The sequence below is a fragment of the Bipolaris victoriae genome (assembly GCF_000527765.1).
Source record: "Bipolaris victoriae FI3 unplaced genomic scaffold scaffold_150, whole genome shotgun sequence".
In the NCBI taxonomy this organism is placed as follows: Eukaryota; Fungi; Ascomycota; class Dothideomycetes; order Pleosporales; family Pleosporaceae; genus Bipolaris; species Bipolaris victoriae.
In genome coordinates, this window is record NW_014575242.1 from 43,168 (window position 1) to 60,733 (window position 17,566).

The window sequence follows — 17,566 nt, forward strand, 5'->3', positions numbered from 1 at the left end:
CGCATTTCTGATCCAGCTGTTGTTCGTGTTGTAGAGTTCCCTATCAACATTGTTATGTGGAGTAGTCATACTAGACGACAAGGAACTCTTACTAGAGCCTGTGCCACCATTGGCAACGTGCTATGAGAGGCTTCTCATTCGATCACGTACCACAAGTGCCTTGCATCTCGCGTAAGGTACCGTGGTAAAAAGTAGATCTCTCATATTTCCATATACCCGCCTTTAGTCTCTGACATAGTTCATGATATGTTCAATCCATCACACCATCGAAAAATGTCCATGTTTCTCGGCCTAAAGTTGTGTTGCCGCCGCGACAGCAGGAAAGTTCCCTATCATAATGGCATGCGGGATCACCTTGTAAGGCGAGATGCAATCGCCCACTGTAAACACTCCTCGCTCGGACGTCTGAAACGCTGGTGCATCGGCCTTGACATCTCCTATCTACGACAAAGCCAAGCCAAGCTGGGTTGCAAATGGTCCTTGAGAATACGTCAAAGGATTGTGGACCAGGAAGCGGAATTCCTTCGTGTTTCCGTTGGTGAAAGCGACCTTGACACCTCGCTTGACGTTCACTAAGCTATAAATGGGACACCTATCCACCCCGGACGGTGTTTCCGGACACATTGCTTGGATTTGTTCCACCACCTCTTCAGAACCATTCGTGAAGATGGTAACTTCCTCTAAGAGCTGAGCTGCGTTATCGGCCATGTGTACCACAAGGGCAGGCATCACGTGTAAGTGCTCGCTCTTGCTACGTGTAGGTGTTCGCTTTTTATCATGCGAATATTTCAGTGAATGGGTTATCAGAATACGCACAAAAATATCCTGCATAACGACGCTCCGCTTGGCGCTTGGGGCAACACGCTCGCTCATCGCTTCCTCCCCTTCTTATCGTAAGGCCAGCTCGACACACCAATTCATTAAGCCAAGCTACTCCCGCTGGATACACGGAGGGCTTGGCTATGCCTAGCTAGTTAAGGGCCCTTGATTCTAGTTTTCCCAGCGGATCCTGTTCTAGTTGGTCGTGAATCCCTCTAAGACTTGATTAACGTAGAAAGAAATGAAGTGGAAGCCTTTCTGGCGTCGTGGTAAGATTTAGTATAGCTTAAGTTCGCACTAAATAACCACTAAAGCGCTAACCGAGCTGAAACCGTAACTGATAGCTGAACAAGTTAGCATTATCATATAAAGATCGCATAGCCTTTCCAGCTGCTATTGAGGTAACAACAATTCGTAAAAGTCGTAAGAGAAGGTACATACAAGTGAACGAGATCCTAATAGTTGGTTCCACAGTGGGCTTTTTGCACCGGGAGTTGAATATAGCTCTGCCGATTATCTTTTGAGTTGAATTAGGGTTAACACTCTCTTTGATACGAGTTACATGAACGTACAAGGTTCTTAGAATCTAGGAAGGGAATGCTTTCTTGCGTATTTCTGAGAATTATCCCCAGAATCGCTCAATAAATAAAGCGCAGAAGAATCGCCAATTCTGAGGTTATTCTATTCGTCCTTCGATAACCAACCAGTAGTATAAGGGTATTTCAGTACACCACGAAGGCCAGACAATGTTGGGATGTTGATCAAGCTTGTATTATGCTGAAAGCCAATGGGAAAGATTTGGGCCTCAGGATCGAATGTACGGGCTATCTTAGCATTCTGCGAACTATAAGCTTCCACGGGAAAATAGAATACGAGGTGATACGTACCTTTACAGTACGACATTCTGTGTACAGAGTAATGTCATCTTTCCATGACTCATCAAAAGTGCTCGTTTTTTTTGGTTGACAACCATGCTTCAGTGATTAGATGAGTAGGAACAGTGACATATAATCGGTTCTCGCACTCTGTCATGACTCCAATTCTTTCTTGGAACTTACCACTGTCTTTCTTTGAGTCTTTCACTTTAGCTTTGATCACCCCACCGATGCGTAGCTGTTGAGTAGGTCCTGTTGAGCATGGCGTAGCAGACTGTGATGAGAAAGTACTCGAAACAGATGACTTAGTTGTTCCTACACTGGATCCCTCACTTATCCGGCTCGCACTAGGACGAAGTGTCTGCTGAATATAACTGACTCTCAAACCGCCGAATGTTTGTGGTTGATGGGATAAAGCATACGTAGAGTCGAAGTCTTCGTTGACAATGATCTGTAGCCAGCCATTCGCGAGAACGTAGAAATCTATAGGATTATCGTATGTGACGAGGATTGCATCAATCATCTCTTGCTTGAGCGGTATGCTTGGCGAAATGAGTTCTGGATGCGGGTCCGGAGGACTCAACGCTGGCCTCACATCGTATCTATAGCTAACCGGAATAATCACAGGGGCTCAAGCTATCGTGAGAGAGGTCGAGCCTAACGATAGAGACGGCGATGGTGTAAGTGTCCAACACGGTCATGATTGGTACGGTTCCGCATACTCCAAATCCTAGCGTAGCTCTCCAGGCATATGCTTGCGTATGTGTTCCCAAGTCTCGCTGCTAAGCAAGATCGCGAATTCAGGAGCCCAATGAGTGTCGATGAGAGAGAAAGTGGGCTTAATGTCGTTGTCTTGAAGAAAAGACTTCAGCATCTCCTAACGCCTGCATTCCACTAACAACGATAGTGGTGTCCGACCGTCCTTGTCAGCGGTATTTGGATCGGCGCCTCTGTCAAGCAAGAGCTTTACTACTTCCTCGCTCCCTCGCCAAGCTGCCCATATCAGAGGCGTCCAACCGCGTTTATCCGCGATGTTTGGACCAGCGACTTTGTTAAGCAAAAAATCAGTCTCGCGCCAATGTTCATTCATAGCTGCCCATAACAGAGGCGTCCGACCATTATTATCCTTTACGTTAAGATCCAAATCGCCTTTCTCGAGCAAAAACTTCGCAGCTGCCTCTTCACCCTTCTCCGCTGCCCCCGATAGCGGTGTCCGACCATCTTTGTCTGCGGTACTTAGATCGGCATCTATCATGTTCACGATATACTCTGTAGAAACTGTAGTGTTGTCGCTTTTCTAAAAGATAAAAATTTAGAAATCTTTCACAAAATGGGTGTTCAATACTTAGAATTCGATAACAGCGCTATGTTAGGTTAACGAGAAACTATAAATATACCTTACAGCCTTGCCTTAGTCGTAGATTTCGTTCTAGACGCCCGATCCCTCTTTCAAAAACAATCTCAGCTAACTTCTACAGCTTACCAGCTTCTGCGCGCACCACTTCGTGTATCTCTTAACACGTGCATTTCATCGATGCAGATAAGGTGTTTAGCTAGAACATTAGTTTGCAGGACTCAGCCCAGCTGGCGTCGGCGCTAGGACACAACACTATCAAGATCTAGGATGTGATGAGTTGCATGTATCTACAGATCCCTGAGAGCCATAGAGTCATTAGGTTAATTCAATCGCTGAATATGGCTCCAAAAGAGCTCTGATTAAAGTAGATAAGATTACTACGAAGTCGCCGTGCCGTAAGAGCTTCGGGTATAGGGCTCTAAGCGCTACTCAGCTGAGCCCGCAGAACCCAGGTAACGTGGTTAGACCAGGCTTCATAAGCCTTATTGCGAAACCATTGAGGAACTACTTAAAGGACCCCGCATTTGTGTTACAAGGTAATATGTAATATAACTACACTTAACTATATTTTTTTTTAAAAAAAAAACTACTCGTCTAAAACGCGAGTAAACCCCCACAGGTGGGCGTGTTCTTAGCGCATCTACCATCAAAAAAGACAAAAAATGGAAAGCTCTCCAGCGGGGAATTGAACCCCGGTCTCCCGCGATCTGTCAATTGCTTGACAAGCGGAAATACTGACCACTATGTCACTGTGATGTTTGCCATCATTTCTATAGAATTCTCCGTTTTAGGATACCGACGTCTGTTAATTTACCTACTTTGGCTACTGTAGCCCAAGAACTGTTCCCTGTTCTAAGGTATATTAATCTTGAAGCAGCTCGTGTTTCACCCCCTTCCATATTAGGAATCTCAGCATGTTGGTGGCGCTTATCGCCTGACAACAGGATCGCAGCGCTTAACCGTCAATACTGACTGGCTTCTTACTATAGAAGATCCACTTTTGAGGTTGTACAGGTTGCCTGGTGAGGCGAATTCGCGAGGCGAATTTGCGAGGTAAACCTGCGAGGCGAACTACTAGAGCTAAGCCTTGCGCAGCCATAAGCACGGGCTCAAAGACGCTTCCTCCTAGCTTATCAGAAGGTATATAAAACTGTCTTGCCGCCATTTCCTAAGCCATTTAAACAGTAAATTCAATAACATCTATTGTACCAGTCAATTTCTGTATCTATTTTGCAACTCTGCTGCCATGGATAACTTTTTTCTTAGCAATGAAGACCCCTTCGACGACTACGATTGGATATCGACGACAAAACAGCAGCCCCTAGTTTACCAATTAAGATCCACTCTGGCAACAAATGCGAAAAAGCTTAATGACGCGAAAGGGAGTTCAGTTGTACTGATGGCATACGACTACGCGAAAAGCATAATCGACGCAGAGAAAGATCACGTTGTCCAGCTTGTACAAGATTGGAAGTTCCCAAAGGCTGTGGTGCAAAGTTTCCTCACGAGAGGGGTGCCAATGGGCTTTCATCGACGAACAGACGCTACGAATATCTATTTTTGGTATTACGTTACTACCTCACGTCCAAAAAAGGATATGGCAATGTACGATTTCGTGCGGGTTTGCACCGTATACGACACGACTACTTCCTTTTCACGTACCTTGGTGTTTTGTCCCCAGAGCATAATCGGCAAAGCGAGAGAAGCATTGCAGATAGCCTGTAATGCTGAACCCAATACCAATACAGAGATTGAGGACTGGGCGATCCCACATCTCTTTATCACGCATCTGTGCATAAAAGAATGGGAAAATGAGGAAGAGCGAGTTAGACGCTCAGCAAACAACTCGGTAATCCCATGTCTTGTATATCTTGATACATGAATACTGAATTCAGTAGGCCGTGTGGTTGAACTCTAACGCGGATAAACTTGTGGACACTGAGCCGATAGAGATCATTGACAGACAGCTTCATCGTGTTTACTGGAGTATGTTTTACTCTGATACTCTGAACAGTGTTATACCCCATTTGAGACAGGAGTTTGAAATGTTTCAAGTCCACCGGACATGTCCAACAACAAAGATCTTTGAAATTCTGGATTCGCTTTCAGCACGAATGGACAGCACACGCTTGAATTTCGAATTCTTTGAGAATTACTTCAATACTGAGCGTCAAAAAGTAAGTTCATTCTAGCTTCCTAAACTATAGCTAATATAATTAGTTCCTCGATATGATCATCATTAGAAACGCCGGATATACTCAAAGGAATACCATTGCACTCCGGAGAATAGCAGAAAGTAGCCGTGAAGATGCTCAGGAAATGAAACGGCAGTCTCAGCAAGCTCTCGAATCGTCTAAGCTCATGATGAAGATATCATATTTGTCAATGTTCTATCTTCCTGGTACATTTCTCGCTGTAAGTTTCCTAATAGGGCTATAGATACTAGTGAGGTACTAATATCTCGGCCCCTTATAGTCCCTCTTTAGCACCCCCTTTTTCCAAATAAACCAAGAGCTGCAATTTCCAGCTCTCACGAAGTTGTGGATTTATTTTCTTTTTGCTACCATCCTTACGGCAGTCACTTTCCTAGCATCGACTGTATGGGATATCATTCGAGATTGGTCAAATAATCGAACATACAAACAGGCAAACCCGGGATTGTCGACGAAGAATGAAGGGGACAATTACATGAATCCTGACAGATCATTGTTAGAACCTGGACCTTCCGCGTTGAATGCTGAAGCACTCAAGAGTTATTTAGCCAAACGCTATTCTGATGTAATCGACGATGATGTCGACGATGATATCGACGATGATGTTGACGATGATATCGATGATGAGATCCAAGGTGAGATCGAAGATGAGATCGTAGGTGGCTCTCCGCACCTACATGGGACAGTAGCAACGGAAACCGAAAATAATTGAGCTTTAATGTCGTTGTTTCCAAAGGGTATGCCTAGATTCTCATGGATCATTTCGTCTGTAAAGTACGTTACGCAAAAGTGAAGTTTCGAGAATGTTCTGCTGTGTAGAAGCAAATGATTAATATTCGCTATTCAATTTCGGTAAACTGACAAACTCCTCCTCCGAATGCTAGCAGGGAGGATAGCCGATCCCCACCTGCTAGACTGTTGTACGGTGGCGAATATACAAGACGTGTGCTAGTTAATAGAGGGGCAAGAGTAGACTAGGAGATGGGTGCGGGTTAGGTTATAGTTGGGTTGCTAAGAGTTCAGGTAGGGGTTAGGTTTAGTTTTATATAATTATTACCCTAACTTAACCTCTAACTAAGCTTCTAGTATCCTAACTTTAATTTAACCTAACTCTTAGTATAATAATTAGGTTAAAGTAGAGTTATAAAGGGTACTAGTAAGAATGAGCCTAGCTATAAGATCTAATTTTATATAGCGATCTACGAGTGCCCAAATCTTTAGTGATTCACATTTGATTTTAAGTTGGCGATACCACGATGTCCAGTTGTTACTATCGGTCAGAATGACTGTCGCATCTCGCGTAGCATGGTTAGACATGTTGCGTAATCGGGTTTTTCGACGTCAGTGAACCTCTTAATTGTCAGATTTGATTGGTCTTCAATAATGGGATCATGAAAAGGGTATTTTTTTTCATGCTATCTCCTGAGGTGTCGCCTTTTGTGGCGTTTTCTTTTCCTTTGTTTCCTTGGCCTTGTGCATGGGCCTCAACTAAAGCCTTACTTCTGACAGCACCACAGGAGGTAAATACTACTTCCATCACGTAAAAGCAAACAATTGTGTACGTAATTTAAACACCTAGCTTTACCAGAGTAGATTTTCGAGATCGGCAGGCAATAGTAAGATAGTGTGGCAGCTTTCAAAGGAGATAAAGGAAGTTTTAAGAGTTCTTAATATACACACGCAATACGCGCTAATTATCCATTTCCTATAGTGGATCCAAAACAGAGAGCTCGTAGCGATTAATGCTTGCAATATCAGACCAAAATTCCTGTTAAGTGAGGAATCTACTGTGTAATTCTTCAATGTCTATGTTCTTAGGGAATGAAGTGCTACATAGCAGTTAGAGTGGTAACTGTACTTAGTAGTATATTATAGTATCTAGAGCTTTATTCAGCTCTCTACCATTAGAAACTATCTCTGTATCTCTCCGCCATGTCACTCGTTCCATACGATTATGGCAAGGTCAGCGCAGGAGTGGGTTGGCCATATTCCCACTCCTTAGTGCCGTCGAGCTCGACATTTTACACAGCCATACTTTTCCGTTCCCAGTACCCATAGCAAGAACGCCTCCTGAACTCACTGAGCAAGACGGGTCATATTCTGACGGGACCCTTAATATTTTTTTGAACCATATGTTATCCATGTACCACCTGTCCCTAAAGCAACGCTCTGAACCTGAGCAGTTTGAGTTTCTGCACTTCTTGATACTTGAGTTGAAATGGTCATAGTCCTGATATTAAGAACGCCAACATCAGTGTGCAAGTATCTATCGGTAGAGTCGAACGAGATGCGATAGAGGACCCTTTCAACATCGATTGTGTGGAGACACTCGCCAGCGCGCATGTCCCAAAACATAACCGTGTGGTCCTTGGATGCGAACGCTACCCGGGTCAAGTCGTGGGAGAAGGCCACCAAGTAGACAGTAGAGGTGTGGCCCTTCAGTATCTGGACGCACTCGCCACTGCCTGCGTCCCACACCCTGACTGTATGGTCGTCGGACGCTGACGCCAGATAGGCTGACCTATGAGAGAAGGTGACCGAGTAGACGGGGGAGCTGTGGCCCTCAAGCGTCTGAAGACAGCTGCCCTATTGGTCTGGCATCTTTGGCTGAATCACTATATTCTGTGGTTCTTCATTTTTAAATAGCTCTCGTATAACACTACGAGATGGACTGAACAGAAGCGCGCCATATACCTGGAGCGGATTACTCTCAATTGCCGATTTATGGTACATAATGAATCGGTGTGCGTCTCGAACCACCTCGATTGTCGACGACATAGCCGCCCTCTCCTGTTCTGATTAGCAAGGACTATATGGTAGGGTGGAGACTGTTAGGGAGTTACTTTAATCAAAGACTTCAGTCTAGACATTGAGACTACACTCTTCGGTATGCTCCTGCAAAGGCTCATGGCTTCGAGCTAGTAGAGATACCTCTCTCTCATAAATCTGTCCACGACCCCGCCACCATCAAGAATGCTCCCATCGTATGTTGATGAGTTGGAAATCCATTCGCGGAGGTGATAGATCCAGTAGATACACGAGTACTTCAATGCCGCCAGTGGATCAGGGTTGAGTTGTTCTACCTGCTCGATAGGATATCCTAGCGCATGCAGTTGATACATATCTCGCTGGAGACTCTCAGACATAACCTGGATAGATCTGGAAAAAATGTTTCGGTGAACCTCTCCAATCCCGGACGGGAACACGGCACACGCCGCTTCTTCCAATAAGAAATCCTTGGCTGACTTATGAACAACATATACATGGTCTTCTCGCAATGCGAGGAACGAACCGCACAATTTTACCATCATGGTCATCTCTTCTACATTGGAGCCTTGTTGAGGCAAGGCCGCCAAAACGCAAAGCTCCTGCAGATGCAGTGGACGTTGCGTAGCGATGACAGTGGAGAGAATCTGAAGGCACAGTTCTGGATTCTGGCGCTTCAACTGCTTGATATTCTGCATCATCCTCCCGTATAAGTCAGTCAGCTCTGCTGGAACTTCGTCAAGGACCTTCACTACCTCCCGGACCTGAACATCTTTGAGCTCTTTCATGACTAGAGACACCCAAAGGAAGGTGCCTTTCGCCTTCTGTTGCAACTTCTCTCGAACCAATGATTGGAGCAGCTGGTCATGCTGAATTTGGTCCAGTTCGCCCACCCGATAGTTGATGTAAGCGTCAACGGCATGGGAGACTTGCTCAGCGTTTTCCTCCAGCTCAAGACTGAGCCTCGCTCCAGAATCGTCGAGCCGTAGTTGCTGCTCGATTCTGTAGCAGTTACGACTTGTCAGTATCCACCTGGCACGAGCTGATAGAGACGAAACTTTTACGATGAAAGCTAGCAGCTTGTCTAGACCCTGCACGCATTCGTCGAGCGCATCGACGAAGAAGTACACGTTTTTCAAGGTCCAGTCTTGCAGAATATCCGTGAAAATTTCAGACAAAGCAATCCAGGCGTTGGCATCTTCGAAGAGTGCTTTTCCCGTCTTGTTATGTTTCATTAGCATATGCGATATAAGAGCTGGCTGCTAGCTGACAAGCATGAACAGGAGACCCCGGAGCACAGCCGTTGCACTGTTGATACGCGAGTCAGTGGCCTGGCAGAAGAAGTACGAGAGAATGGTTGTTTTAGCCGTTGGATCGTTCAGCTCATTGATAATGCCGCAGAGCAGCATAGTCATGCCTTTTCCAGGATCGCCCTTGATCCATAGCAGCCGGCTTTTCGGATCTTCACGCCAGCGGAGGAAGCTTTGGTTTCCGAAGATCCAGCGGTACGACTCCTCAAGTAGTCCGCCCTTTGTCTGTTCGATGCGCGCCTTGTCACATCGAGGATCGGTGACGTGTAAGTCTCGCGTACACTTCTCCAGCTTCTTAATCTGGTATCGGAGTCGTTTGCGTGCCATACCTACCCCTTCGCCGTAAGAAGGAGCGATATAGACGCCGAAAATGCCCAGCAACGAATATGCCATGTCCTCCTCACGCGTCGTCCGGGGGTGTTCCATCCACGAAAAGCGTTTCTCTACCTCAAATTGCGACAGCAGCTCCCCTCGCAGCGCTGCCTCTGGAATGGCAGTAATCTCATGGATCTGTCGCCTCAGTGAATCCTTATCGCCAAGCCGCTTGCATTGCTGGGAAAAGAATTCGACAGCATGAGGCGCAAGCAGCTCCTGGAGTGTCCAGCCTCGAGTGAACCATTTGCTTCTTCGAAACGCAGACTCCCACTCAAAATCATCGCTATCTGCTTTCCCCTTAGCGGTAGAAACATCTGACAGATAGACATAGCATCGAGCAGCGTTGCGATACTAGTAAAACATGGGGGTGATGGCATGCGACAGCTCAGCCCTGATTTCCTTATTAATGCAACAGGTGTCGATCCAAAAGTAGTCCAAGCTATCTTGTCTAGCTTGCTCTGCGCAGAACCGAATCTTCTCATACCCAGACTTATCCGTACCAGTGCCGTTCGTCAGGTCATTGAACGCGACCTCGTCAGAGCCCGCTCCCCACATATGTGAGAGGATCGCATAGCGAGGGACTTTATCATCGTTTAGTAGAGGCTCTGTAAGACGGCATTCGCCAGCATCGGGTTGAATAGAATGAGCGGAAGGAAGCTCGGTCGACCTCGAGTGTGGCAACCTAGCTGATGCGTGAGCACAGGGGCTCACTTGCTGTTTTCGTCTTTCCAAATGTCGAAGTCAATCAATACACTCCATACAATCTGAGCAGTCTTGAGCAAGAATTGCGGACCTGAGCTGACCCGCGAGAAAGCATGGAGAAAGCCGGCATGTAGTATTACAATCATTGCCGGCGCTTGGGCTACTTATGCATATGTTGCTGACGTGGTCGCTGAGTCTACCATAAAAAAACAAATACGGTACTCTTGCGCCGATATGGTGCACTGAAAGATGTCTGACGCCAGTCTTCACAAGCGAGCTGCATGACTGAGCAGACATTGACTGGTCTAGAGGGGTCGGCACATCCGCTATTGGCGCACTGGATGGCATGATCCATGCAGCTAATATGATATGCTGCAAGATATCTTTCAGCCCCGCGATCCACTAGATAGAACCAAAAGTTGCTTCAAGGTCACAGCGCCAAAGAAATGAAGTTTTTCTAGGCCCCTATCACTATCACGCAGTTGGCTAATAACATGAGCTGAACGGGTCAAGCCATCTAACGCGCAATAACGGACGTGCAGACCCCTCCCGACCGGTGAATGTCTGTCAAACCCGCTTAAACAAACGTACTTAGCTGTGCAGAAATCGCGGCTGAACCCTAGTAGGACACACTCCATCGATCAACCACCCAAGAACGAACACCACACACAGCGGGAACTTGGTTTTTTGGAATTTAGTCTTTTTTTCTCACTCAAACACTCGCTCCTGACGCCAATTGACTAGGCATGACTAAGCCGTAGCGCCCACTGCCACTGATGTACCATGAGCGGCACTGTGGCCTCAGCAGCCCGCATAGCCAACCCCACCAAACATCACGACTCTTATACACTATTAGTTACAACGTATCTACAATAATAAATAGAAATTTTAGTAGGCTATTCTATTCGGAATCTACCGTTTCCACTTAGGTGTACTTACATGTGAGCGTGTTATGCCCAGCCTCGCCACAGCATCTACAGTGCCTTTTCTCTCTCTTAGACAGTTGAACAAAAAAAACTTTGCTCAAAGCAAAAAAGCGCGTGTCCGCCTCATAGGCGACGGAACCTTTATACTGCACCACCAAAAAAGAAATAGTTACTCTCCAGCGGGGAATTGAACCCCGGTCTCCCGCGGTTTGTCAATTGCTTGACAAGCGGAAATACTAACCACTATGACACTGCGCTGTCTACCACGTCAGTTATTAAATATTCCGTTCTAGGTTACGAATACCCATTAGTCGCTCCCTTCTAGGTCGACGTGGCCTAAGACCTAACTTTTATTGCAGGCTTATTAGCCTTATGATAGTAGCTGATATTCCACCCGCTTGTTTATTGAGCGGCTTAGCATGATGATAGCGCTTACAACGTTAAAGCAGCATTGCAGCTTTGAGTTCTTGATACTCACTAGTTTTATGCTATTATAGGCCTACTTTTCGAAATGATATAGCTTGTGACTTCACACTCGCTTGCATAATCGGTTTCCGGTCCTGATATTGAAGCCCTACTGCCCTACTATTACTCTAGAGCACTCCGCGGTTTTGTGCTATCGTCAAATTCAATACTTACAAAGCAACTGTCAGACGCAATATATATGCGCATGAAGTGGGTTTTGATTAATCGACTATAGTATTTGTGGAAGTCAATTATCATTGAATTGGCTAAGTAGCAAAGCGCGCGACAGGTTGATTACTTGATGATATGCAATAGTCTGTACAGCGAAAAACAACAAAGCTACTTCGATACTCTTAAGGCGCCCCTGCTAAGTAGCAATGTCGCGACTTCTTGGTGACCTCTATCTAAAGCTGCCTGTAGCGCGTTGCCATAAACCCCGCAATACGCGTTGACGTCGGCGCCTCTGTCTAGCAGTAGCGTCACAATCTCTTTATGGCCTCTATCTGAAGCTGTATAGAGTGCGTTGTTGTTGCCTCTCATATCCTGCGCGTTAACGTCGGCACCTCTGTCCAACAGCAGCGTCACCATTTCTTTGTCATCTCTAGCTGAAGCTATACCAAGCGCGGTCCCGTATAAGTCACCTACCGCGTTAACATCAGCGCCTCTATCAAGCAATAGCGTTGCAATATCCTTGTAGCCTTTATCTGAAGCTGTATAGAGTGGAGTTTCACTACCTTCGCCCTGCGCGTTAATATCGGCGCCTTTGTCGAGTAGTAGTATCACGATATCTTTGTGACCTCTAGCTGAAGCTACCTGGAGTGCATTGCCGTCGGACCCCACATAAGCGTTAATGTTAGCGCCTTTGTCTAGCAATAGCGTTACGATATCCTTGTAGCCTCCCTTTGAAGCTGCACAGAGTGAAGAGCATGAATAGTACTCGTCTCCGACCTGCGCGTTGACGTTGGCGCCTTTGTCCAGTAGTAGCGTTACGATGTCTTTGTGGCCATTAGCTGAAGCCGCCTGGAGTGCATTGCCGTAGTGTCCGCCCTGCGCGTTGACGTCGACGCCTTTGTCTAACAGCATTCGAGTCAGAACACTCGATCCCTTCTCTGCTGCTACGTACAGTGGCGTTCGGCCCTTCGTATCTTTTGAGTCGAGGTCGAAAATCCCTAGTCCGATCAGGTAGGAACAGACTGACATACTACCGATTTCCACTGCATATATGAGTATTCCGTCTTTTTTAGAATATTTGAAGTCGCGGCCTAGACTTTCTTCTATCTTCTCATGTACAGAATTCTCTTCGAGCTGGCTCCAGCCGTGGTCAGCCACTGACTGAGCGGCCTTGAGGCCTTCAATACATGCCTGTATAGCCTCCTGGCCTCCAGTGGCATTGGCTGCGAAGAAGGCGCAACCGTAACGCTCATTCTCCACATCTAGACATGAACTGACTAATGGGTGAGCCCTAATGAGGTTTGCCATGTTAAGCTCGGCCAGCAAATATAGCAGATTAACACGTTCCTTATGTCTCCACACTTGAAACTTCTCAAATAGATTGTCAAGCTTCACCCATCGAGTAATTGGGAAGCTGTTAAGAAAGCACGCTTGAGAGATGCCTCCGCCTTCTGCTGTGTCTGCGTGATACAGTACATTGCGGACGGCATATTCGAGAAAAGGAAACTTTTGGGCTGCCAAGCTACGTAGGATAGCTGCCTGTTGCGAGGAGGCTTTCGGAAGCTTATTAGGGATCTGTAAGGGTGTGACAACGTCAATGCTTATATAGTCGAGGCAGTTCTGCTTTAGTCGTTCGTGGCTCTGGCTCTGAAAATTGCTTCCGAACTCGGGCTAGATCTTGCTAAGGCCGTTCTCTTTAAGCAGAAAATCCCTTACTAATTCGTGGATAAATTAAACCCGCGGCTCTCTAGAAACGGTGGCTTTAGTAAGGCCTTTAGAAAGGTCGAGGAGAAACCTCTTTATATTATACTTCGTAGTCTCCTCAGGGTCTAATTTGGAGATAGCATTAGAGTTAGTATTTAGAAGAAGAACGTAATAAAGCTACTCTAGACTAAGCGGCTGCTTCGCGAAGAGCACTCACTATATACAAAGCACTAGCATATCCTTATTACGCGAGTCTCGCGTTAGGATATCGCTAAATAGTTTATATAGGTCCCTAGGGATTACCTTTAATTTCTCTCAAAGTATATATACTTACCTACGATCGAACTCTCTATTTAAGATACCTACAACGAGAATAACCTATGTAAAGATCCCCAATAATTTCTCCTAAAGCTTAGCTCAGATCTACTATACAGTCTTACTTTTTCTAATCTTTAGCTTAGTCTCAACGTAGTTAGTAATATCTTGTAAGTATCCTTCTTAACCTTCTAGCACTAGCTGTAGCCCGTTCTAGATTATAATATATAGATAATACCTACTTAAGAAGCATACTTAGAAGTAAATACTATATAACACGACTAGGTCGCCGATATACTCAAAGAACTAGACCATGTCCCGAACCTACTCTTCTTCACACTCGTTAAGCGCATCGATAAAGCATACAATAGAAGAGTCTCCCAAGCTCTATACTACTTACTCTAGCAGTATCTCCAGCGTCTCGATATTCCACTAGTAATCTCTAGTAACCTTTAAAAAGCTAGGCGAATTAAAGACGTCCTAGAGTACTAGAAGATTATCTAGGAGCTATAGTAATAGCGGACGGTATACCCTAATTATAGACTTCTCTATATTCTCACCACGCGCGTTAAAGAAGAAGAAGAGTATAATATAGTCCCTCATTACTTCGCGAGCATTAACTAGTACATACTTCATTAACGTTAACTTATCTATCCTAGCCTTACCCTTAATTCATAAGAAGCTATAGTATTTATCCAGCTTAGTCGTATTAAGCTAGTTAAGGTACTTCTTACTTTATAAGAGCCACCTACATATCTTAGCGTATATAGTCTTAATAGTCATCTAACGCGCATTAATCTAGCTAAATCTCAGAGACTCTAATAGACTCTACCTCTATTTATTATTCAGCAGTGTCTATAAGAGTTCCTAGGAGTAGGTAGAGACTAGTATAGTAAGAATAGATTATATATACACTTTAAGATAACTAAGTTACGTATAGAGAATAGTCTACTATCTATATAGTTTAGTAGAGATTTAAGAGAGAAGTATTACTTAGAGATATAAAAGACTTACTTTGCAGAGCTATTCTCTATATTCTTAGAGATAGCAATCTTTAGGCGCTTATAGGAAGTATAATTAGGAAATAATAATTAGTAGTAATGTTCTATTACTATATTAGTATAACTATATCTTTGGTAGTAATATAGTTAATAAACTAACTACCCCTACTACTATATATAGTATCCTCTATATAGTATATAGTTATCACCTCTATTGTCTATATAACTAACAAAAGCTCCTTCGCATATACTACTACTATTTCTACTACATAAGCCTACTACTTATCATTCTTATATAAGTTAGCGTAATTAGAGATACTGCGAATAATGAGGTATAGAAAGCTATTTATTAGCCCCGCCGCCTCTATCTTAAAACACAATACTCTATTAAGCTCTACGCTAATTCTATCTCTCTTAGTAGCATTCTTTATTACTTAGTTACTAGAAGCGATTATACTATAGTATACTATTACCTCTACTTCTCTCTTACGTTTTAATTATAGCTATAAGTTCTTAACTCTATACTAGCTATATATATTATTATATTTATTATTATAAGTTACCTTAGATAGAGGATTAGACTCTACTCTATAACACTAGAAGATAGAGGTACGCTTAAGTATTAATAGATAGTCTAACAGTATACTCTTATTCACTATTACATTTACTTATATAGTACTTATAGCACTAAGTAGTATCTAAAGTAAAGAGTTAAGTAATCTAATCCGCTTAAGTCCGTTTAGCGTTCTTCTTCTAAGTTAGTACTAAACTACTCTACTAAAGGTCGACTACGGCTAGCTTACCATAACGTCCCTAAGTCGAATATTTACGCAGGCATTTAGAACGCCTCTACTAATACCTACTATTAGGCTAAACTAAAGGCTCTTAAACGCTATCTATATCTATATCGCGATAGTTATAGCTAGATTATTCTTAATATAGCCCGCTAGAAGAAATATAATTATAACATTATAGCCTATAATTAACTCTATAGTATATATATTCTTATCGTTATTACTAATATTATAACTAGCGTCTACGTACCTTTCGTTAAGCATTATTCTAGCCGCTACCAGCTTAATAAGCAGCGCGCACACCTATCCTATAGTATAGTCTTCGCGGCGTAGCTAGCATTACATTTAGGGCTATTATAAAGAAGAAGAAAGAAGAGAATAACGTGCGGGATCAGTAAGCTGGCCGGAATAGTAAGCTGGCCGCCCTACCAAACTTAACGCGACACTCTTTATAACCACCACAATGCCGCGACAACAACGCTCTATATAGACTTCTCGTAAAGGTAGAATAAGTTTTACTATAGCGTCCTATTATAATAATCTAAAATAATCTATCTACTCTCTCGCGAAAGCGTACGACGTGCTAAAATCAACGCTCTAGACACGCCTCCGCGGTATCTAGCCATAATCAGAGGTTCCGTCTGCTAGGCGTAAGCTATTACCTATCAAGAAGTAGTCTCTTATTTAGTAGATTCTAAAGCTAGATTAACGAGGCTTTCTGCCCTATATTATTAACATATAATGGATAGTAGACGCGTTACTTACAGCGCGTAGCTAAGATCTACCTCTATAACCTATAGGTAAGAAATAGATATTACGCTTTATCTAGAGCTAGCTAGAGCTTTAGATAAAGTGGAGTAGAAAGTTTAATAGCTAGCGCGCCTAGTACGAAGATTCTGCTATAATCGTAGCGTAGTTTAAGCTAGTAGAGGAGACGCGCTAGATATATAGCGTGCTAGACTAGGATATCTATAACTTTAACGAGACTAAGTTCACAATAGGCGTCGCTAGTATATTAAAGGTTGTGACTAGCTCTAATAGAGTTGGTTAGGTAGTTATCGTATAGCTAGGCAATCGTAAGTAGGTTATAGCGATTAAGTGCGTTAACGCGTCTAGCTAGTCTCTGCCACTATTCGTGATACTGTCTAGTAAGGTCTACTAGAGTAGTTAGTACCGTAATCTTCTACTAGACTAGGCTATTAGCGTCTTAGAAAATAGCTAGACGATAGATAAGCTTAGTATAGAGTAGGTAAAGCATTTTAACTAGTATATAGCGACTCGTACGGCTAGAGTCTATTAACTTCTTATTCTAGACGGCTATAGTAGCTACGCTACGCTAGAGTTTAACTAGTACTACGCTAAGAATAAGATTATTACTCTCTGTATGCTACCTTATACCTCTTATCTCCTCTAGCCTCTAGACGTAAGCTACTACTCTCTACTAAAGCGCGCGTACAGATACGAGATTAAGAAGCTCGCCTAGTATAAGGTCTACTACGTTAATAAGATAGACTTTCTTATGTTAAAATAAGTGGGTGGAAGTAGCTGCTTGTTCTAATAGAACTTAGAGGTAGAGGTCTCTGCCTTCTACTTGTTCCTAGTAGACTCAGAGGCAGCTAGTCGATAGATTCTTAATAGAAAAGAAATAGTGCTAGGGGAGAGAGATAAAGATTAGATTGATCTGCTCTTATGGTTGTAATCGTCTCTTGCTCTCTATCTACTAGTTATTCTACCTCTATATATACTAGCTGCTCTAGATTCTAGAAGAATCTA

General features: G+C 43.9%; 8 protein-coding genes across 8 annotated transcripts; 1 reads left to right on the forward strand and 7 right to left on the reverse strand.

Moving 5' to 3' along the window:
• Window positions 1-441: 441 nt before the first annotated feature.
• On the reverse strand, window positions 442-873 carry COCVIDRAFT_31245 (hypothetical protein; the record flags this gene model as incomplete). Its single annotated transcript, XM_014695692.1, has 1 exon — window positions 442-873. The coding sequence occupies one exon, from the start codon at window positions 871-873 to the stop codon at window positions 442-444; it is 432 nt and encodes a 143-aa protein (XP_014551178.1).
• Window positions 874-1,758: 885 nt separating this feature from the next.
• On the reverse strand, window positions 1,759-2,217 carry COCVIDRAFT_113577 (hypothetical protein; the record flags this gene model as incomplete). Its single annotated transcript, XM_014695693.1, has 1 exon — window positions 1,759-2,217. The coding sequence occupies one exon, from the start codon at window positions 2,215-2,217 to the stop codon at window positions 1,759-1,761; it is 459 nt and encodes a 152-aa protein (XP_014551179.1).
• Window positions 2,218-2,598: 381 nt separating this feature from the next.
• COCVIDRAFT_66855 (hypothetical protein) lies at window positions 2,599-2,937 on the reverse strand (the record flags this gene model as incomplete). The annotated part of the gene is made up of 1 exon (XM_014695694.1): window positions 2,599-2,937. A coding segment is annotated over one exon (339 nt), but the record flags the coding sequence as incomplete, so codon positions are not given.
• A 1,360-nt stretch (window positions 2,938-4,297) lies between these two features.
• Window positions 4,298-5,976, forward strand: COCVIDRAFT_31246 (hypothetical protein; the record flags this gene model as incomplete). Its single annotated transcript, XM_014695695.1, has 4 exons — window positions 4,298-4,900; window positions 4,950-5,228; window positions 5,272-5,466; window positions 5,527-5,976. 4 exons carry the CDS (start codon window positions 4,298-4,300, stop codon window positions 5,974-5,976), a joined length of 1,527 nt encoding a protein of 508 aa, XP_014551181.1.
• A 413-nt stretch (window positions 5,977-6,389) lies between these two features.
• Window positions 6,390-6,581, reverse strand: COCVIDRAFT_113617 (hypothetical protein; the record flags this gene model as incomplete). Its single annotated transcript, XM_014695696.1, has 1 exon — window positions 6,390-6,581. The coding sequence occupies one exon, from the start codon at window positions 6,579-6,581 to the stop codon at window positions 6,390-6,392; it is 192 nt and encodes a 63-aa protein (XP_014551182.1).
• Window positions 6,582-7,376: 795 nt separating this feature from the next.
• On the reverse strand, window positions 7,377-10,563 carry COCVIDRAFT_31247 (hypothetical protein; the record flags this gene model as incomplete). The annotated part of the gene is made up of 5 exons (XM_014695697.1): window positions 7,377-7,850; window positions 8,570-9,250; window positions 9,302-10,029; window positions 10,216-10,397; window positions 10,427-10,563. The coding sequence occupies 5 exons, from the start codon at window positions 10,561-10,563 to the stop codon at window positions 7,377-7,379; spliced, it is 2,202 nt and encodes a 733-aa protein (XP_014551183.1).
• Window positions 10,564-12,147: 1,584 nt separating this feature from the next.
• COCVIDRAFT_113609 (hypothetical protein) lies at window positions 12,148-12,396 on the reverse strand (the record flags this gene model as incomplete). The annotated part of the gene is made up of 1 exon (XM_014695698.1): window positions 12,148-12,396. The coding sequence occupies one exon, from the start codon at window positions 12,394-12,396 to the stop codon at window positions 12,148-12,150; it is 249 nt and encodes an 82-aa protein (XP_014551184.1).
• Window positions 12,397-12,513: 117 nt separating this feature from the next.
• On the reverse strand, window positions 12,514-12,891 carry COCVIDRAFT_68381 (hypothetical protein; the record flags this gene model as incomplete). Its single annotated transcript, XM_014695699.1, has 1 exon — window positions 12,514-12,891. A coding segment is annotated over one exon (378 nt), but the record flags the coding sequence as incomplete, so codon positions are not given.
• Between the last annotated feature and the right edge of the window lie 4,675 nt (window positions 12,892-17,566).